Raw genomic sequence first — 22,875 nt, forward strand, 5'->3', positions numbered from 1 at the left:
GTTCTATGGGATTCAGGTCTGAACTCATTGCTGGCCACCTTAGAAGTCTCCAGTGCTTTCTCTCAAACCATTTTCTAGTGCTTTTTGAAGTGTTTTGGGTCATTGTCCTGCTGGAAGACCCATGACCTCTGAGGGAGATCCAGCTTTCTCACACTGGGCCCTACATTTTACACTCTATGTTGATGCCTTTGCCCAAAAAGCTCTACTTTTGTCTCATCTGACCAGAGAACATTCTTCCAAAACGTTTTAGGCTTTTTCAGGTAATTTTATGTCTCGGGGTAAGAAGTGGGGTCTTCCTGGGTCTCCTACCATACAGTCCCTTTTCATTCAGACGCCGACGGATAGTACGGGTTGACACTGTTGTACCCTCGGACTGCAGGGCAGCTTGAACTTGTTTGGATGTTAGTTCAGGTTCTTTATCCAACATCCGCACAATCTTGCGTTGAAATCTCTTGTCAATTTTTCTTTTCCGTCCACATCTAGGGAGGTTAGCCACAGTGCCATGGGCTTTAAACTTCTTGATGACACTGCGCACGGTAGACACAGGAACATTCAGGTCTTTGGAGATGGACTTGTAGCCTTGAGATTGCTCATGCTTCCTCACAATTTGGTTTCTCAAGTCCTCAGACAGTTCTTTGGTCTTCTTTCTTTTCTTCATGCTCAATGTGGTACACACAAGGACACAGGACAGAGGTTGAGTCAACTTTAATCTATGTCAACTGGCTGCAAGTGTGATTTAGTTATTGCCAACACCTGTTAGGTGCCACAGGTAAGTTACAGGTGCTGTTAATTACACAAATTAGAGAAGCATCACATGATTTTTCGAACAGTGCCAATACTTTTGTCCACCCTCTTTTTTATGTTTGGTGTGGAATTAAATCAAATTTAGCTTTAGGACAATTCTTTTTGTGTTTTTTCATTTAAGACAAATTAAATGAAGATAATAATAACAAAGAATTTGAGTAGAACCATCTCAAGGAGGATCACAAGGAAATGGACAGCATGTGTCTTAAATATGAGTGTCTGAGCAAAGGGTCTGAATACTTATGACCATGTGCTATTTCAGTTTTTCTTTAATAAATTTGCAAAAATGTCTACATTTCTGTTTTTTTCAGTCAAGATGGGGTGCAGAGTTTACATTAATGAGAAAAAAAATGAACTTTTTTGCATTTACCAAATGGCTGCAATGAAACAAAGTGAAAAATTTAAAGGGGTCTGAATACTTTCCGTACATACCCACTGTACCTACATTCTGCCCGATCCACAGACAGTATCAGCTGTCAAGTACACTTTAAGAAAATTCTATTGGGACATAATAAGTAAAAGTGTTTACTTGCTGGAGAGGAGCAACAATTCAGCCAATGTTGGACCCAAGCAATATTTCTCATAAGACTCATGTGTGAAGAAACAGCTTCTGCCATTGCAAGGTTCAATATCCCTACAGAGAAGAAACAAATAGAGTAATGAATACAAAAAAAAGTTTTAAAATGAACATTGCAGGCAACTGGATGCCCTCATGTAGTTCTACATTTTCTATGCCGGAGATAAGCTTTATAGTTTTTTTTTTTTTTTTTAATATGCAGCTTCAAAGATCTACAGAAAATGACATGATTTCTTACAGCCATAGTTGATTACAACAGAACATAGAACAGATCAGAAGGTGAAAGTTCCATTTTTTTTTTTAATTTCATTTGAAAAAATTAAATCATTTAAAAATTGATGACAACAACACATCTCAAAAAGTTGGGACATGCTGTTGTGATGTTTGCAGTATGTGGCTTAGCATTGTCTTGCTGAAATATACAAGGCCTTCCCTGAAAGAGATGTTGCCTGTATGGAAGCATACGATGTCCTCAAACCTCTAATGTTCTCCAGTGATTGTGTTTTTTCCAAATGTGTGAACTGACCATGCCACAGGCACTAATGCAACCACATAACATCAGAGACACAGCTTTTGAACGGTGTGCTGATAAGCTGGATGTTCCCTCTCTTTTTGAGCCCACAGGACACAGTGTCCATGGTGTCCTTACAGAATTTCACATTTTCATTCATCTGCCCACAGAATAGTTTTCCATTTTAAATCAGTTCATTGTAAATAAGTTTTGGCCTAGACAAGATGGCAGCGTTTCTGGATTGTGTGGATACACAGCTTTTTCTTTGTATGATAGCGCTTCAAACACTTTACGACCTCAGACATATCCATGAGTCCCGGTTGGGAAGCACTTCCCGACCTAGGACGAATGCATACGTCCTGGCGATTTTGTGCACACAGAAGCTGTGCAAGCTTGATCACCACTGGGTGTTCAGCTGACATTACAGCGGACACCTGGTTCTCGCCTTATAAACCAATTATATATGCAATTAAACACTAGCACCTTATACTGTTTCCATTTTAGCATTGACCAGGACTTGTGAGCAATTTTGCACATTTGGTCACTTATGCATACTTGAGAGTTGTTTGATACCTAACACTATATTTTTGCAGTCTGTATAGCTGCTCTATATATTTAATATCATATTCTTTCCTGTGGTCTGTATAGCACCTCAGTCATTTAGAAATAAGTACTTGCACTTTATTATATTGATTTCTATCTCTACAATTACCTGTAGTCTGTGTTTTAATATATACTCTCCATTTTGGGTATTATACCCCACTGAATTAGAATTAAGCACTTGCACTTTACTATACTTTCTGATACATTATATTTATTTGTGGAACTCCACATTGAGAGTTTAACCTGTGATATAATACAACTGTCTCTGGGTATAAAAAGTGTTTAGATATAGGACACGAATAATTTGCCTTCTCTCTGCATTGGTTTGTTTCTTTATTTAAAGGGAATCTGTCACCTCATTTTTGGCCTATGAGATGCGGCCACCGCCATCAGGGCATATCTACAGCATTCTGTAATGCTGTAGATAAGCCCCCAATGTAACCTGAAAGATAAGAAAAACTAGTTAAATTATACTCACTCCGGGGTCCGGTCCGGGTCCGATGGGTGTCGCAGTCCGGTCCGGTGCCTCCCATCTTCTAGCGATGACGTCCTCTTCTTTGCTTCCCGTCGTGGCTCCGGCGCAGACACACTGCTCTGCCCTGTTGAGGGCAGAGCAGAGTACTGCAGTGCACAGGCACCGGGAAACGTCAGAGAGGTCCGGCGTCTGCGCACTGCAGTTCTTTACTCTGCCCTCAACAGGGCAGAGTAAGTACGCCTGCGCAGGAGCCGTGGCAGAAGTAAGGAGGAGGACGTCATTGCTAGAAGATGGGAGGAGCCGGACCACATCACCCATCGGACCGGACCCCGGGGTGAGTATAATCTAACTTGTTTTTCTTATCTTTCAGGTTACATCGGGGGGCTTATCTACAGCATTACAGAATGCTGTAGATAAGCCCCTGATGGCGGTGGCTGCATCTTATATGCCAAAAATGAGGTGACAGATTCCCTTTAACTTGATATGCATATATTGCTTTGACCACCAGGTGGGGATGTTACACATTTCTCTTCTGTGAAATACCTATATGTGATTTATATTGCATCTTTTCTCCAAATGGACCTTTAATCAGGATGTGCTCATTGTGTTATTTTTGATCAGCAATTCCTTTTACTGACATAACACTTATACTTACCTGTATTTTCTGCAGTTCAACTCCTGTTTTACTTGTCTTCTATTGGTGTGTGGTTATTATTTGTACTGTCAATAAAGGAATCATTTTTTAAATATGGGAGTATATTGGTCGGCTTTTTGGTCTGTAACTAAGCAGAATATTTCCTATTGACAGTATTGAGAGGATTGGTGGAGACACAGAATATAAGAAATGCAAGGCCATTGATTAGCCAATCATTCAGTGGTTAAGACTATAAAAAGATGGGCCGTTACAAGTATATTGTGGCACAACTGTGTTGGTGCACAAAAGAAGGTTCCCACACCAGAATAGATACCAGAAAAAAAATTTTTTGGCACTCAACTTTTTGTCATAAGTGAAGAGTTTTATTTGCAGTCACACAAACGTTTCAGCTGTAACAGTAAGCCTTCTTCACTACACAAGACTGCTCTTGTTCACTAAACTGCTGAACGTTAAGATAGGGAGCCACTGTAATAATGGGAGTGATGAGTAAGTAATGTGCCATCCACACTGGATTACGAGGCCTAGAGACCTAAGAGAGAGGGGACGCTAGATCAGTGTCCACAGCAAATGGAAAAGAGTGGAATCAATATTCTATGAGGTCCACGTTTAGTATGGGGATGGAATGAACTCAGATGTAGCTAAGCGGCCTCAGGAACAAGTATGAATAGGCCTGTCACACTAGCGGTGGGTTCCGCGTACTCTCCAGGTCACACGGCGCCACCACCCACCAACGAAACGGCTATTCATTTAATTACATGTACACGAACAAGGCCATCCATATATTCATACTTGTTCCTGAGGCCGCTTAGCTACATCTGAGTCCATTCCATCCCCATACTAAACGTGGACCTCATAGAAGATTGATTCCACTATTTTCCATTTGCTGTGGACACTGATCTAGCGTCCCCTCTCTCAAGTCTCTAGGCCTCGTAATCCAGTGTGGATGGCACATTACTTACTTATCACTCCCATTATTACAGTGGCTCCCTATCTTAACGTTCAGCAGTTTAGTGAACAAGAGCAGTCTGTTACAGCCAAAACGTTTATATGTGACTGCAAATAAAACTCTTCACTTATGACAAAAAGTTGAGTGCCAAAATTTTTTTTCTGGTATAAAACGATGGGCGGCATAAAAAAGTTGTTCACATGTGCTGGCTGCCAATGCTGCTTGTGATTCGTAATTCTGTCAGAGCATTAGTACACAATTTAAGCAATTATTCTCTGTACTAAAGGACTGGTACCCTTGAGAGAAGTGCACCAGTTCTACAAGGTTCAACTTATGCGGATGTTGTGAGCACCTTGAGGACCACGTTCCATCAGTGGATTCAAGGAATTTCTGTTTATGAAGTTTAGGGGAACTTGAAGATCTTCGGGTCTAGGATCAATTCCTCCACATCTGTCCTATGGATGTACCACAAATTGTCTGTGATTGAGAGTCCAGAATTGATCAGGCTGCAAAGATTGCGGACTCTTATGAGGCCAACAGGATGTCACAAGCCATCGGAATTCAGCTGGAAGGTAGGTAAGCCAGTTGAGGACCCCTTTCCCTCTGCCAGTCAATCCCCAGGGCATTCTACATCTACTTTCTCTGGGGGCCCTTGGATCAGATATTCTTTTATTGATAGAAATCGATGCTTTACATGCAACAAAGTGGGACATGTGAGTGTTGCTTTCTCTGATAGGAAGGTCCCTCCCCTTCCGTCTTATTTTTGGCTGGCGCTGACATGAGGAATAATGAGAACAGTCAATCTGTTACTGTGGGCAATAAAGTTACCATTGGCCTCAGAGACACTGGAGCAGAAGTAACCCTGGTGCGTCCAGAAATGGTGACCCCTGTGGATATAATTCCAGGAAAGAATATGTCTGTAACTGGAAATGAGGGAGGGCAGCCCTGCCATGCCTATGGCCTCTGTGCATCGGGACTGGGGAGCAGGGAAAGGATTGAGGGAAGTGAGATTATCAGACACTATTCCTACTTGTGTGTTTCGGACCTGGTATCCCATTATGTCACTGCCTTGCAAGTGAATGCAGCAGAGAAGGTGAAAGACAGTGACCCACCTGAGAGTAGGATGTGCAGGAAGAATGTAGAATGGATGTCCAAATGGATAGGACAATGGGTCTGCATAGAGGAGATATGCAGGACAATACTTACATGGCAGCTGTGACTCGCAGTCAGGCTGCTGCTCAGACTCAACCACACTGATACAGCAAAGTATCGGGACTGTGAGAAGCATCTGGTTACTCCCTATCCATTCAGGGTACAATTAGTAAGAATTGCCCATGAAATACTTCTTGCTGGACACTGTGGAATATATAAGACTAAGGCTCATTTGACAACTTTTATTGGCCAAATATGGGGACTGAAATAGCCAGTTATTGCAGAAGTTATTAAAGAGTTGGACAGACTGGGAATATCTATAAAGCCCCATTGATACTACTGGCAGTGATTGAGAAGCTTATCCAATGAGTGGCTGTGGATACTATAGGGCATCTTGCAAACACTTTATTCTCACAGTTGTCGACTATGCTATGCGATTATCCAGAAGCTGTGACATTGTACTCCAGATGAGCCGATAAATTTCTGATGCACTTCTGACTGTATTTTTCATGTTGGGTTCCCCAGGGAGATACTGACTGATCAGGGGACCGAATTCCATGTCTAATCTGATGGAAAGTCTCTGCAATCAAATACAAGTGCAGCATCTTGAAGCAAGCCATTATCATTCCCAGACCAATCGGCTATGTGATCGGATTTAATGGAACTCTAAAACAAATGCTCAAGAGATGCTGGTGGAGACTGGGAATGTTGCCTCCTCCATCGCTTATTTGCATACCAAGAGGTACCTTAGGCCTCTACAGGATTCTCACCCTTTGGACTCGTTTATGGGAGAAGAGTCATGGGGCTTCTTGATTTAATTAAGGCCTGTTGGAAAGGTTACGCAAAAACTGAAACAGTCTCTATAGTGCAATATGTACTGAGACTCTGGGAGAGAATGCAGAAACTGACCACTATGGCTAATGAGACTATGACCCAGGCTCAAATGAACCAGAAGGACTGGTATGACTGTAATGCCAGACTGAAGGTTTATGAGGAGAGGCAGAAGGTTTGGGTGTTGGTTCCTATGTTGCAGAACAAATTACACGACGCATTGGGAGGGACCACACACTGTAAATAAGTGTTTAAATAAACTATGTTGTGACCCTGGATAAACATACACAGCGTCAAAAAATTTTGAAAGCTCATCATAATAGGGAGGCCTGTGTTTTACCTGTCTACAGCATACCGAAGGAGAGGGAGCAGGGCCCATGATCCCCATACAGTATAATGAGTCCCATATAATGCTCCATACAGTATATAATGAGTCCCATACAATGCTCCACATATGATGGGCCCTAAATTATGTTCCATATATAATAGATCTCACATAATGTTGCATATACAGTGTGTCCACAAAGTCATGGTGCACTTTTGACTAGTCACAGGAAAGTATACAATAAATTCCCGGATCTGACGCCCTTAGACTTTTACGGTTATGTGAAGCAACATGTGTACATTGAACGTATCGACATTATCACTTAAAACAGTGAATCACAGACGTTATTACTCTGTTACACCAGACGTCCTTACCCCTGTGTGGCAAAAACTTCAATATCGTTTGGATGTGTGTAGGGTAACAAATGGAGCCCACATCGAACTGTATTATATCAATATTAAAAGAATCAAAAGTGAAAGTGTAGGCCCATTAAAAAATTTTGATGAAAGCATGGTTTAGATGATGAGCAAAAAGCTAATATATTAAACACCTTCTTCTACAAGGTATTCACGGTGGAAAATGAAATGCTAGGTGAAAGGCTGAGAGACAAAGAAAATCCTATATTAAGGGTCACCAATCTAACCCAAGAAGACGTGCAAATCCGGCTAAATAAGATTAAAATAGATAAATCTCCGGGTCCGGATGGCATACACCCACGAGTACTAAGAGAACTAAGTAATGTAATAGACAAACCATTATTTCTTATATTTAGAGACTCTATAGCGACGGGGTCTGTTTCTCAGGACTGGAGCATAGCAAATGTGGTACCAATATTCAAAAAGGGCTCTAAAAGTGAACCTGGAAACTATAGGCCAGTAAGTCTAACCTCTATTGTTGGTAAAATATTTGAAGGATTTCTGAGGGATGTTATTCTGGATTATCTCAATGAGAATAACTGTTTAATGCCATATCAGCATGGGTTTATGAGGACTCGCTCCTGTCAAACCAATCTAATCAGTTTTTATGAAGAGGTAAGCTATAGACTGGACCAAGGTGAGTTATCGGATGTGGTATATCTTGATTTTTCCAAAGCGTTTGATACCGTGCCACACAAGAGGTTGGTATACAAAATGAGAATGCTGGGTCTGGGAGAAAATGTGTGTAAATGGCAGGGCTGTGGAGTCGGTGCTCATTTTGGTGGAGTCGGAGTTGGAGTCGGTATAAAATGGACCGACTCCTAAAATATATAATAAATTGGGTACAGTAATTCAATGCAGGATGTGCTGAATATTTTTTCATAGGAGTTTGGGAAAGTTATGAAATGTCCTATAAATGGCTGTTATATTCCTGATCTAAGGCTACATTCACACACAGCGTTTTTCCTGTGTTTTTTGAGGATACGTTTTTCAGCTGCAAAAGCTGATCATCTTTTTAAAAAACTGCATCACCTGAAAGGTTTTTGAGCTCATAGATAATGTTTTCAATAGCAAAAGCAGATAAGAAATCTGCTCTATCCATTTATCCATATCTGTCTATCCATATCGTATCTGTACCAAAAAGAATGAAAACCGGGTAGTACACCAATATATATTCTGTTCTATCTAAATATCTTGATTATTGGATCATAAAAATGATTAAATGTCTGAGGTTCACATTGTACTACAATAAATTTTTCACTTAAATATAAGCAATATGTGTGGGAGTCGGAGTCGTGGAGTCGGAGTCGGTGTAAGGGAAATTGAGGAGTCGGAGTCGCAGGTTTGGCTTACCGACTCCACAGCCCTGGTAAATGGGTAAGTAACTGGCTTAGTGATAGAAAGCAGAGGGTGGTTATAAATGGTATATTCTCTAACTGGAAAATGACAAAAATCTTGGCACTCAATATGTGAAATATTCAGACACTTTTATTTTGTGCATCCAGACAGAAAGGTTTAAACGTTTTCAGTCCAGCATAGGACCTTCATCAGAAAAATCTCGTTTACAGACGCTGCGTCTTCCACACAGGACAGCCAGACCACAGACCAGGGCTTCACCAGCGCAATTCAATTCTAGAGGTTGTATACCCACTGCTATCAGCGCTGTCTTCACTCCTTATTTTAGTGACCCTAGAGGTCCCTTTTCTGAAGCCCTACACTGTACAGCTGCCTGTTCTAATTTTGGACGGCTCAGACGCCAGCCATTTAACATTTCCACTGGCCATCCAGACTCTCTACTTTGTCCTTCTTTTGGCTACCATTGCAAGGATTTATTTATTTCAGTAAACGAGATTTTTCTGATGAAGGTCCTATGCTGGACCGAAAACGTTTAAACCTTTCTGTCTGGATGCACAAAATAAAAGTGTCTGAATATTTCACATATTGAGTGCCAAGATTTTTGTCATTTTTGATTGATGGGTTGGATACCCGACTTGAGCACCAACAACCAAACTATTCCTGAGTGCCGTGCTCTCTTTATAGGATATTCTCTAACTGGGTCGCTGTGACCAGTGGGGTACCGCAGGGGTCGGTGTTGGGACCTATTCTCTTCAACATATTTATTAACGATCTGGTAGAAGGTTTGCACAGTAAAATATCGATATTTGCAGATGATACAAAACTATGTAAAGCAGTCAATACAAGAGAAGATAGTATTCTGCTACAGATGGATCTGGATAAGGTGGGAACTTGGGCCGAAAGGTGGCAGATGCAGTTTAACAATGATAAATGTAAGGTTATACACATGGGAAGAAGGAATCAATATCACCATTACACACTGAATTATAAACCACTGGGTAAATCTGACATGGAGAAGGACTTGGGGATCCTAGTTAATGATAAACTTACCTGGAGCAGCCAGTGCCAGGCAGCGACTGGCAAGGCAAACAAGATCATGGGGTGCATTAAAAGAGGTCTGGATACACATGATGAGAGCATTATACTGCCTCTGTACAAATCTCTGGTTAGACCGCACATGGAGTACTGTGTACAGTTTTGGGCACCGGTGCTCAGGAAGGATATAATGGAACTAGAGCGGGTACAAAGGAGGGCAACTAAATTAATAAAGGGGATGGGGGAACTACAATACCCAGAGAGATTAGCAAAATTAGGATTATTTAGTCTAGAAAAAAAGACGACTGAGGGGCGATCTAATAACCATGTATAAGTATATAAGGGGACAATACAAATATCTCTCCGAGGATCTGTTTATACCAAGGAAGGCGACGGTCACAAGGGGGCATTCTCTGCGTCTGGAGGAAAAAAGGTTTTTCCACCAACATAGAAGAGGATTCTTTACAGTTAGGGCAGTGAGAATCTGGAATTCCCTGCCTGAGGAGGTGGTGATGGCGAACTCAGTCGAAGGGTTCAAGAGAGGCCTGGATGTCTTCCTGGAGCATAACAATATTGTATCTTACAGTTATTGTTAGGTTCTTTAGAAGGACATAGATCTGGGGATTTATTCTGACAGAATTTTATAAGCTGAACTGGATGGACTAATGTCTTTTTTCGGCCTTAGTAACATAGTTAGTATGTACTGACTAGGTATGAAACTGGGAGAGTTTTTCTTTTGTTTGGAGCAGATTTGACATTTCTATAGTTTTTTGTTGCTTTCCAATGACTGGTAAAAAGTGCACACACTGTATAATGGACCCCACATAATGCTCCATATATAATGGACCCTACATAATGCTCCATATATAATGGGCCCCACATGATGCTCCATATATAATGAGGGCTGGAGGATCCGCCGGCCAAAAAAACGTTGCAAGCTCCGTTTGGAAATCTAGCTCCGTTTGGAAATCTTTGAGGATGTTGACGGACAGCAACATTTTGGCGGATCCGCACAAAAACGGATGCAACGGACGGCAATCCGTCAAGATCCGCCAATAATGAAAGTCAATGGGGAAAAAAACGGATCCGCAAAGAAAAATGGCGGATCCGTTTTTTTTCAAAATCCGCAGATCTTGACTGATTGTCAAAAACGGAAGTGTGAAAGAGGCCTTAGGAAGCAACACTGTTTGACAATCAATTTCACATGTTGTTGTGCAAATGGAATAGACAACAGATGGAAATCCTTCAGCATGACCGGTTTGGCAGTGGGTCAGTAATGGTGTGGAGTGGCATTTCTTTGGAGGGCCGCACAGTGTTGGGCTGTGAGCACAACCCCCATCTGTGGACGTCAGGAACTCAGACCATCCTCATGGAGTCGGTTTCTAACAGTTTGTGCAGACACATGCACATTTGTGGCCTGCTGGAGATCATTTTGCAGGGCTCTGGCAGTGCTCCTCCTGTTCCTCTTTGCACAAAAGCTGAGGTAGCGGTCCTGCTGCTGGGTTGTTGCCCTCCTACGGCCCCCTCCACGTCTCCTGGTGTACTGGCCTGTCTCCTGGTAGTGCCTCCAGCCTCGGGACACTACACTGACAGACACAGCAAACCTTCTTGCCACAGCTCGCATTGATGTGCCATCCTGGATGAGCTGCACTACCTAAGCCACTTGTGTGGGTTGTAGAGTCCGGCTCATGCTACCACGAGTGTGAAAGCACAACCAACATTCTTGATAATTGCCAATAATTTCCATCTGTTGTTTATTCCATTTGCAAAACAGCATGTGAAATTGATTGTCAATCAGTGTTGCTTCCTAAGGGTACCGTTACACTTAGCGATGCACCAGCGATCCCGACAACGATATGGATCGCTAGTGAGCTGCCACACAGGCAGATCTCACCAGCGACATCGCTGGGGTCGGGGGTCGCTACTTACCTGTCAGACGCGGCGATCCTGACGTCCTCCTGCCCGCGTCCACGCGCCGCTCGTCGGCGCCGCAGGAAGCGCCCGACGAGAAATGATCCAGGACCTTCTCACGCGACCAGCGATAATCAGCGGGGGAGCCGGTCGGAGGTAAGTATCACATGTAGCGATATCGCTAGCAATATCGCTGCTACGTCACAAAATCGGTGACTTTACAGCGATATTGCTAGCGATGTCGCAGTGTGTAACGGGGGCTTAAGTGGACAGTTTGATTTCAAAGAAGTTTGATTTACTTGGAGTTATATTCTGTGTTTTAAGTGTTTCCTTTATTTTTTTGAGAAGTGTATTAACAGATCTGACAAAGAAGCTTCCCCAAATAATGTTCTGGACTTCTCAATGTGAGGAATCATTTAGTGCTCTAAAATCAGCATTGGCTAGCTCGCCTGTCCCCCAGGCCCCAGTTTTCTCTCGCAGGTTTGTGGTGAACTTATGTTCTAGTTGCGGTTCTCAGCCAGGTGAACCAGCAAGGTGAAGAGCATACAATTCTCTACCTAAGCAGAAAACTTCTGCCCAGAGAGGTTACTTATGCAACAATTGAAAAGAAGTGTTTAGCAATTGTGTGAGCTCTGCAAAAATTACAGCCATACCTCTATGGGAGCAACTTCACTGTGATCGCAGATTACATAACTCACTGAGCTGGCTCAACATAGTAGTAGGGGATAATGGGAAATTGCTCAGATGGAGCCTCATTTTACAACAAATTGATTTTACAATTCAACACAAGAAAGTAATTGATGATGGCAATGATGCTGGATTATCTCGACAAGGGGGCCGGAACTGGAGGTGTGCTAGGGAGCAGACAAGTAAGTCTAACTCTCATGCTTGTTCAAAAGTGAGGAGGTGGAGAAGGAAATATTTAATCAATAAGGGAAAATTATAACAGCAGTAAAGTTATATTTAGTTGACAAAAGAGGGAAACTGGATATACCAGTACTGCAAGCACAAAAGGGTTTTCAATGGATGTATCAAACATGGCACCTCAGCTCCTGGACCGTGAGCTTCAAAGGGATACAAATGGTCTATAACTAGGTAGAATATTTCCTATTGACTGGATAGAGAGGAGTAGGGGAGACACAGGATATTTGAAAAATTCAATGCCATAAATTAACCAACCGTCCAGTCACAAACAGCAACTTTTAAATATGCCAATCCAGGTCATCCTAGAAATATGAGCCTATGATCAGGACTATAAAAAGCTAAGTAGCGCAAAAGAAAGTTGTTCACATGTGGGAGCTGCCAATGCTGCTTGTGATCCATAATTAATTTTCTCCTGCCGCCAAGGAAACAGGAATAATAGGCATTTTTTATTTCTCCCTTGTTATTTTATAACTGTTTTGCATATTTGGGTGTTGTTTTATCTTTACCGCTTTATATCTTTTATTGTAAGCATTCCACTGTATATTTTTAGATTAAAGCTTCAAATCTTTAATAAGTTTGATCATTGTATGCTCTAAAGTATCCAAAGCCTTTCAGAGAGCGTTGACCTTTTGACTGTCAGGCAGTGGACTCATCACCCTGTGAGTATGATGAGAGGTGGCAGCATGTTATGTAACCAGGATGTGTGGACAGTGTCGGGGTGTGATTTATGCTCACTTTATAGCCTAGAACAGAGGTTGAGTGTTGGATTGAGGGAGAGGAAATATATTAACCCTTGCAGGAACACCCCATGTCACGTCCTGGGAAGTGTGCACGTGTCAGCCAGCAATGAATCTGGATCTAAAGCTCACTGAACACCTGTGGAGAGATCTTAAAATTCTTGTTGGGAGAAGGCACCCTTCAATTATGAGAGACCTGGAGCAGTTTGCAAAAGAAGAGTGGTCCAAAATTCCAGTTGAGAGGTGTAAGAGGCTTGTTGGTGGTTATACAAAGCGATTGATTCTGGTTATTTATTCCAAAGGGGGTGTAACCATATATTACAGTAGAGGGTGACAACAATTTTGTCTTGGTAATTTTGAGGTTTTTGTGTTCAATTATGTGATTGCAATAATTTTCTGGGAGAAATACTTCATTTTCTTGAACAATTTCAAGGGTGCCAACACTTTCGGCCATAACTGTATATAGTGTGGAGCAATGTACAGTGGGGAAAATAAGTATTTGATTCACTGCTGATGTTGCAGGTTTTCCTACCTACAAAGAATGGAGAGGTCTAATTTTTATAGTAGGTAAACTTTACCTGTGAGAGACAGATAAAAATAAAAAACAAGAAAATCACATGTATGATTTTTAAATCATTATATTGCATTTTATTGCATGAAATAAGCATTTGATCACCTACCAACCAGCAAGAATTCTGGATCTCACAGAACAGTTAGTTTTTCTTTAAAAAGCCCTCCTATTCTGCACTCAATACCTGTATAAAAGACACCTGTCCATACACTCAATCACACTCCAACCTCTCCACCATGGCCAAGACCAAAGAGCTGTCTAAGGACACCAAGGACAAAATTGTAGACCTGCACAAGGCTAGGATGGGCCACAGGACAATAGGCAAGCAGCTTGGTGAGAATGCAAAAACTGCTGGTACCATTATTAGAAAATGGAAGAAACACAAGATGACTGTCAATCGTCCTTAGTCTGGGTCTGCACACAAGATCTTGCCTTGTGGGTTAAAAATGATTCCAAGAAAGAGGTAGTTCAGGAATCAGCCCATAACTACAAAGGAGGACCTGGTCAATGAAGTGAAGAGAGCTGGGTCAACAGTCTCACACATTACTGTAACACACAAGGCCGTCATGGATTTAAATACCTGGAGGGCGCGCAAGGTCCCCATGCTCACGCCAGCACACGTCCAGACCCGTTTGATGTTTGCCACTGACCATCTGGATGATCCAGAGGAGGCATGGGAGAAGATCATTTGGTCAGATGAGACCAAACTAGAACTTTTTGGTATCAACTCCACTTGCAGTGTTTGGAGGAAAAATAAGGAGAAGTACAATGCCAAGAACACTGTCCCAATTGTGAAGCATGGTGGGGGAAATATCATACCTTGGGACTGCTTTTCTGGAAAGGGGACAGGACGACTGCACCATATTGAAAGGAAGCTGGATGGAGTCATGTATTGCGAGATTTTGGTCAATAACCTCCTTCCCTCAGTAAGAGCATTGAAGATGGGTTGTGGCTGGGTCTTCCAGCTTTAACAATGACCCGAAACACACAGCCAGGGCAACTAAGGAGTGGCTCCGTAAGAAGCTTTCAAGGTAGAAAATCTTTGGAGGAAGCTGAAACTCAATGTTGCCCAGTGACAACCCAGAAAACTGAAAGATCTGGAGAAGATCTGTATAGAGGAGTGTGCCAAAATAAAGCGTGTGCAACCTTGGTCAAGAACTACAGGAAACGTCTGACTTCTGTAATTGCAAACAAAGTTTTCTGGACCAAATATTAAGTTCTGTTTTTCTATTGTATCAAAATACTTAATTCATGCAAGAAAATGCAACTTAATTATGTAAAAATCATAAAATGTGATTTATTGGATTTTTTTTAGATTCTGTCTCTCACAATTGAAGTATGCCTACGATAAAAATTAGATCCCTCCATTCTTGGTAGGTGGGAAAACTTGCAAAATTGGTAGTGTAACAAAAATTTATTTTTTCCCCACTGTATATAATCATACATAGTATATATAGTGTGAAGCAGTGTGTTTATAAAAAAAAACAAAAAAAACAAAACATAATTTGAGTCCGTGTCAAAACATTTGGCCACAACGGTCTACGGTAATATACTGTACACAGCTTCACTCGATATATACCCGGTGTATGATTATAATACACAGCTTTGCACTATACACACAGTTCCACTAATTTATATATATACAGCTCTGGCAAAAATTGAGACCACTGCATGCACAGCTTTATAAAAATCAGCTTCTCTACGTGTCTGACAGCCATTCCATTCCAGCGACAGCTGAATTCCAACCAGAGTACACCTCATTCTACTTAAAGGGGTTGGTCCGGGCTTTTCACATAATCTCAGTACATATCTGGGCTGCAGAATTATGACAATAGGTAATTTACTTTCTGTCACTAGTTTGCACGGTTTTCTAGATATTCTGAACAGAACGTCCAAGGAGGGGGGTGTTATGTCATTGAAATGAGAACTAGTGGTAACCTCCTACTCTATTACAAACATGCCCTCTATAGCAACAACCCCACCCTCCATAGCTACAGGCCCTCCCCGTCCACATGAAGACGCCCTCATCACACAGTAACAAATCCTCCCCCTCTATCAGCCTCAGTGCAGAGAGCAGCTTCTCCACCCCCAGACACACCCTGAACAGTGATCTATGGAAAGTGAAACCAGTGAGGAGGAGGGAAAAATCGTCCTGTATTCTAATCTGCACAGGGGATGGCAGTCACTGATGTAATCTGTTGTGTGAATGAGACAGCTCTGTGTCACTGATGTCTTCACACAGCAGCAGATTTGGTGCAGTGTATGTGTGACCACTGTGTCTCTAATGACACAAATACTGATGGGAGCAGCCTGTCCAATCAGCAGCTGTAACAGTGTGAAGTGTTGGGGGCTGTATGTATGTATGTATGTATGTATGTATGTATGTATGTATTGTGCTGCTTTCACAAATACAGGATCACTGCTGTGTTCATTCCAATGCTGGAATGATGATAAAGATGAGTGCTGGTGCAGTTTACTGACAGCCAATGAGTGGGCAGTGGGTGGTGCTGGTCACTGGAGCTTGCTGGGAGTTTGGTGGAGCTTCACACATACACTGCACCAAATCTGCTGATGTGTGAAGACATCAGTGACACAGAGCTGTCTCATTCACACAGCAGAGGCTTTGTCACAGAACAGATAAATAGGATAAAATTGTAAGTGCGGTAAAATGTCAAAACCATCTGCGTTTCCGCCATCTTTTTTTTTGCTGGAGGATGAGACAATATGGCGAGCATAGGCTGGGCTTCGGAGCCGAAAAAGAATGGCAGTCATAAAGGCTTTTAGCTGACTCATCGGTTGCCATGGCAAACCATTTGACACCAATTGGCATAGCTGGAGACAGATGCACGTACATGCAATTGCAATATTTGAACACTGCTGTCAGGAATTGACAGGGGCATTTACATGGTCTCACAGCAGCGATCAGAGATTGTTTTGTAGTTGCCGTTACAGTGAGATGTCAGCTGTGTATGACAAGCTGGCATCTCAATGATATGGTGCTGGCTTGGCCCTTGAGCCTGCACCATACACCAAAACACCCAATATGTGATGTACTATTACATGTCGGCGAGGTGTTCATAAAGTTAGATGGAAAGTTAAAAAAAAAACCTAAAGATTTTTATAATGTACATTTAACATAATAATCTGATTTAAAACAGGTCTTTTTTGATGAAAGATTCCCTTTATACCATTCCTGATATTTGACATACATGGAAAAATCCTTTTTTTTCACTCTGCAAAAGTTGTAAAACACAATGGTCCTGATCTATAAAAGCTCTTACGCCAGAATTCTGGCGTAACGTGAGAAAAAAAAAATTAAGACATTTCTAAACTGCTATTTGTTCAATCTGCCTTCCAAAAATCGGAATAAAGTTAGTTTCACATTTATCCCGTGCTCTACATTAAGCACTTACCTTGGGATTTATAGATAAAGCTAAAACCCCAAAGGAACAATTCACTATAGTAAGGCAGATGGTGCCACTATGGTGTCCGCTTTATCTCGGTTAATTTCATCTTCCTCTGTCCTGGAAGGAATGATAGAAGGGCTCACCAAATAGTAAAATTCAGCTTCTTAATTGTGGTGGACATCAATTTATACAGAGGCCAGGAAGTCGGCAAGCAGCATGACAAACTGGCTAAAGCCATTTCATGTTTGATTACACTTCTACAGGCCAGAAAAACAGTTCTCCATCCCGTAGAAGCGCAATCAAACGCTGAACGTATTTTCTCAGCCTGTAAAAGTTTAATCAAATGTGAAATGGCCGTAGCCGGTTTGTCTTGCTGCTTGCAGCCTCCCTGGCCTCTATATACTTTGATGTCCACCACAATAAAGATGGATTTTACCATCTGGTGAGCCCTTCTATCATTCCTTCTTAAAGACGTTTATGGCTGCAGCGTCACATGAATGGCTACCACCATCTACAAGAAAGTGCTCTGTTAAGTGTTAACCCTTACCTACACTAATAACACTGCTCCAGCACCTGTTTTGAAGATGGTGCCCAGCCATTTCATTGTTTTGTTCTACCTTGTGTTTTTAGGCAAGCCCAAAAGAGCAGCATCTTCTGTGCACCTCTAAGAAGACAAGCACTGATGAATAAGAGGTCAGATATGACAGACAGAGTTGGACTCTATTATAGTAACTGGTTCTGTCTGATTCCCAATTTTTAGGTAAACAAAACTAGACAACAAGCAGATATTAGCACTCAACACAGAGTACAGGATAAGTGTGAACCGAACCTTAAAAGAAATAAAAAAACAAAAGTTATTCACCTCAAAAAAGTGACAATAAAAACGTCAACTCATCCCACAAAAGACAAACCCCTCACGTCCATCATATTTCAGTGAAACTGGAAACTCAAAGAACCTGTAAAAGCAACTAAACAACCACCTGAGGCAGAAAAATGCAGTAAAATGTGTGCTTCCAAATGCCCCTTCCATTCAAAGCCCTAAACTGTGGCAAACTGTAGCAGGGTGGGCCCTCTTAAAGGGACTCAGCACAGAATGACTCTTCAAACCAGGTACAGTCGCTCCTTACATCAAGGCAGGGCCAATCATCATCTATCTCCACCTTTCTCAGGACCTATCAAGACAAAGCTGTCAATCAAAGAGGAAAAGGGGGAGTTGGAGTTAGAGGGAAAACAAGCAGGTGGGGGAAGGTGTAGTGAAAGGTTTGGTCCCACCATGATACACTGAGCGCCTGTACTTGGTTTGTAGGACAGAGTCCCTTTAACAAACTGACTCCAGAAGCACAAGCTGGGCAACATGTATAGGGCTAATTAATCTGGCATTTCTGCAATTTTCACTTTGCAACGTAAACTGCATGCTTATCTCTGGAAAACACCTGGGGATCAAAATATTTACTATGCCTATAAATTAAATAAACTTTTTTTTTTTTTTAGTTTGGCATCTCCGTAATGATACTGATGGGGGAATTATATTGCCTGGTCATTTTTACAGAACGCTGGAAAAGCAACGGCGGAATAGAGAACTTTTTTCACCATTTTTTCCCCTCCTTTCCAGTACATCAAATGATAAAATGAATGATGTCATTGTGTTACACCTGGTATATAACCGCTGACTGTCCCAGTCTCCAGCCCGGTATATAACCGCTGACTGTCCCAGTCTCCAGCCCGGTATATAACCGCTGACTGTCCCAGTCTCCAGCCCGGTATATAACCGCTGACTGTCCCCATCTCCAGCCCGGTATATAACCGCTGACTGTCCCCATCTCCAGCCCGGTATATAACCGCTGACTGTCCCCATCTCCAGCCCGGTATATAACCGCTGACTGTCCCCATCTCCAGCCCGGTATATAACCGCTGACTGTCCCCATCTCCAGCCCGGTATATAACCGCTGACTGTCCCCATCTCCAGCCCGGTATATAACCGCTGACTGTCCCCGTCTCCAGCCCGGTATATAACCGCTGACTGTCCCCGTCTCCAGCCCGGTATATAACCGCTGACTGTCCCCGTCTCCAGCCCGGTATATAACCGCTGACTGTCCCCGTCTCCAGCCCGGTATATAACCGCTGACTGTCCCAGTCTCCAGCCCGGTATATAACCGCTGACTGTCCCAGTCTCCAGCCCGGTATATAACCGCTGACTGTCCCAGTCTCCAGCCCGGTATATAACCGCTGACTGTCCCAGTCTCCAGCCCGGTATATAACCGCTGACTGTCCCAGTCTCCAGCCCGGTATATAACCGCTGACTGTCCCAGTCTCCAGCCCGGTATATAACCGCTGACTGTCCCAGTCTCCAGCCCGGTATATAACCGCTGACTGTCCCAGTCTCCAGCCCGGTATATAACCGCTGACTGTCCCAGTCTCCAGCCCGGTATATAACCGCTGACTGTCCCAGTCTCCAGCCCGGTATATAACCGCTGACTGTCCCAGTCTCCAGCCCGGTATATAACCGCTGACTGTCCCCATCTCCAGCCCGGTATATAACCGCTGACTGTCCCCATCTCCAGCCCGGTATATAACCGCTGACTGTCCCAGTCTCCAGCCCGGTATATAACCGCTGACTGTCCCAGTCTCCAGCCCGGTATATAACCGCTGACTGTCCCAGTCTCCAGCCCGGTATATAACCGCTGACTGTCCCAGTCTCCAGCCCGGTATATAACCGCTGACTGTCCCAGTCTCCAGCCCGGTATATAACCGCTGACTGTCCCAGTCTCCAGCCCGGTATATAACCGCTGACTGTCCCAGTCTCCAGCCCGGTATATAACCGCTGACTGTCCCAGTCTCCCTATGACAGTCTCATGTTTAGCTTTACTGGACACAAACATTGGACACCCGTGATGCAAGTATAGTGCCCGCCGTCTGTTTCCCCATACCCACCACTGCCCTGCACTGCACGTCTATGGTCACTTACCACTTCAGCTCTCCAGTCCCCTCCATATCTTCTATGTGCGCGACAACCGCACCACGTGCGGCTCACAACATCTACGTCATCAGCTCATCCGTCCACCAATGCGCAGCCGCTCTGATGCTTTTCGTCTTCGTTTCTGGATCTACTGGTGCTCAATCGCCATCTAGCGGCTACATTGCTGATTGCACATAAAAGTTGCAGAAAATGGGTAAAATCTGAGCAAATTTTCTTTTTAAACTTAAAACATAGAGCTGTATTACTTATCACTGTTTTGATTAAGTGACAATTACTGATGTGTTGTCTTAATTTTGTAGGCATACTCTAAAAGTGCAAATACATTTTTCCCTTACTATTCAAATCTGTTAGAGTAAAACCTTAAAGTGAACCTGTCACCACCTGGACGATTTTAATCTGTTACTATTGGCCTTCCGGTAATAGAATGGTTAAATCAGTCTCACCTGTATACCTCATAGCTGCGGTGTAGATAATGAGAAATGCAGCCAGTGCACAGCATGTAACGTGGAATAAGAAGAGAAGAGAGAAGGGGGAAAAAAAAAAAAAAAAAGGATAAGAGAGCGTGTGAGGTGCGTACGGCGTATAAAGTGTGTGTGTGTGTGTGTGGTGCGACGGTGTTCCGCTGGTGGTACCGCGCAATAGGTTAGTACCAGCAGCAGTTTCCATATTGAGACACCCATAAGTTGGGTGTCCCAATATGGCGGTCGGTGAACTTCCTCCGCTTGGAATTCTGGGATACGGTGACATCTGGACAGAACAAGAAATGAAAACATTACAAGGCAATTATATAAATAGATATGCTAAAGATTTCTTCCAGGCTCCGGGGCGTGAGGTGCATGGACAAAACTTGTGCCTCCTGACTTCATTATACTATCACCCCCCCCTTCTATGCACATCACACTGACCTGACCCGTCCACTAGCGCAGTTATGTGAATGTTATCCGCCCTTCATTGTGCAATAGCAGTGACTCTCCGGCACCTAAGCATAAGTTGAAGATTCTGCCATGGAAGGGCGGATAAGGATCACATAACAGCACGAGTGGATGGGTCAGGGCAGTGTGACATACATGGGAGAGGGGTGCTACTATAATGAAGACAAGAGGCAGGGATTTCTTCCAGGCACCGCATGCTGCAGAGCCTGGAAAAAAATCCATGCTATGAGGCATACAGGTAAGACTGGCTTAACCATTCTATTAACGGGATGCCCATAGAAATAGCTTAAAATCATCCAGGAAGTGACAGATTCCCTTTACAGGAGTTGTCCAGTTGTCAATAGCAGATTGGAGGGCATCCAACATCTGCCATTTACAATGATGAACTGTTTTTTGGTTTAGCGTCAGTCATATGTACACACATTGAATACAGCTGAGCTTAGCAGCTCTGTTCAAAGTGTAGCGTTCAGCAGAGTCCTCTAGCTTGTGCTGAAGCTGGTTGCTGCATAGAAGCTGTGCTGTCAGGTGCTGCAGCTGGTTACCGCATAGAAGCTGTCCCGTCGGGTACTGCAGCTGGTTACGGCATAGTAGCTGTGTTGCCAGGTACTGCAGGTGGTTACTGCATAGAAGCTGTGCTGTAGCTGGTTACTGCAGAAAACCTGTGCTGATGGGTACAGCAGCTGGGTACTGCATAGAAGCTGTGCTTCTGGGTACTGCAGCTAGTTACTGCATAGAAGCTATGCTGCTGGTACTGCAGCTGGCTACTGCATAGAAGCTATGCTGCCGGGTACCACGTCTGGTTACTGCATAGATGCTGTGCTGCTGGGTACTGCATAGAAGCTGTGCTGCTGAGTACTGCATCTGGTTACTGCATAGATTCGAAGCTATCCTGTTGGGTACTGCAGCTGGTTATTGCATAGAAGCTGTGGTGCCGAGTACTGCAGCTGGTTACTGCATAGAAGCTGTGCTGCTGGGTACTGCATAGAAGCTGTGCCAACTGGGTACTGCAGCTGGTTATTGCATAGAAGCTATTCTTCTGTTACCATGTCTGTTTACTGCATAGAAGCTGTGCTGTCGGGTACTGCAGCTAGTTACTGCATAGAAGCTGTGCTGCTGGGTACTGCAGCTGGTTATTGCACAGACACTATGCTGTCGGGTGCTGCAGCTGGTTACTGCATAAAAGCTGTCCTGTCGGGTACTTCAGCTGGTTACTGCATAGAAGCTGTGCTACAGTACCCAGTAGTGCTCCTCCATTCAAATTGTTTACATAAGGCTTCGTCCAGAACAAAAATCATCTGATTAATTTGCAGCTCTCGGTGTTGAACGCCAACCAATCTGCTATTGATGACCTGTAGTTAGGTCATAAAGTACTGTAGGGATTTGCTCTGGTAGGCAATGGCAGGGACACAGTAATGAGGCAACACACAGGCTTAGAGTCCAACTTCAGTGGTTTAATGTCACTATAAGACAGCAGGTTAACAAAAAGGTAACGGAAAAAACAAATATACTCCAGCTTGGAGAACCACTGGTCCCAGACTCACCTTGCATGGGACGGGCTTAACCAAGCATCCGCCAGGTGCCATTCCCAGGGTTTGTTTGGAGTCTTGCTGCTATAGCTCTGCAGCAGGTGCAGTCCAACAAACAGATTCAGGCTAACTCTAGCCAAGATCCTGTATCTTCCACACACACTCACCATGTGCCAAATACCAACCTCCATTACATAGCCCATA

General features: G+C 43.2%; 1 protein-coding gene across 1 annotated transcript in view; it reads right to left on the bottom strand.

Annotated features, from left to right (window-relative positions):
* The window catches only part of ICE2 (interactor of little elongation complex ELL subunit 2), a 97,056-nt gene extending 76,697 nt beyond the window's left edge, over nucleotides 1-20,359 (bottom strand). The window contains exons 1-2 of the mRNA XM_073579503.1: nucleotides 20,202-20,359; nucleotides 1,334-1,438 (exon numbers count right to left, since the gene is read on the bottom strand). Of these exons, the coding sequence (XP_073435604.1) occupies nucleotides 1,334-1,438; nucleotides 20,202-20,227 (131 nt within the window). The 5' untranslated portion in view covers nucleotides 20,228-20,359. The remainder of the gene's footprint in view (nucleotides 1-1,333; nucleotides 1,439-20,201) is intronic.
* Nucleotides 20,360-22,875: the final 2,516 nt, after the last annotated feature.

Source organism: Dendrobates tinctorius, unplaced genomic scaffold (assembly GCF_039654945.1).
Source record: "Dendrobates tinctorius isolate UK_male_01 unplaced genomic scaffold, ASM3965494v1 ptg000062l, whole genome shotgun sequence".
NCBI classification, from domain to species: Eukaryota; Metazoa; Chordata; class Amphibia; order Anura; family Dendrobatidae; genus Dendrobates; species Dendrobates tinctorius.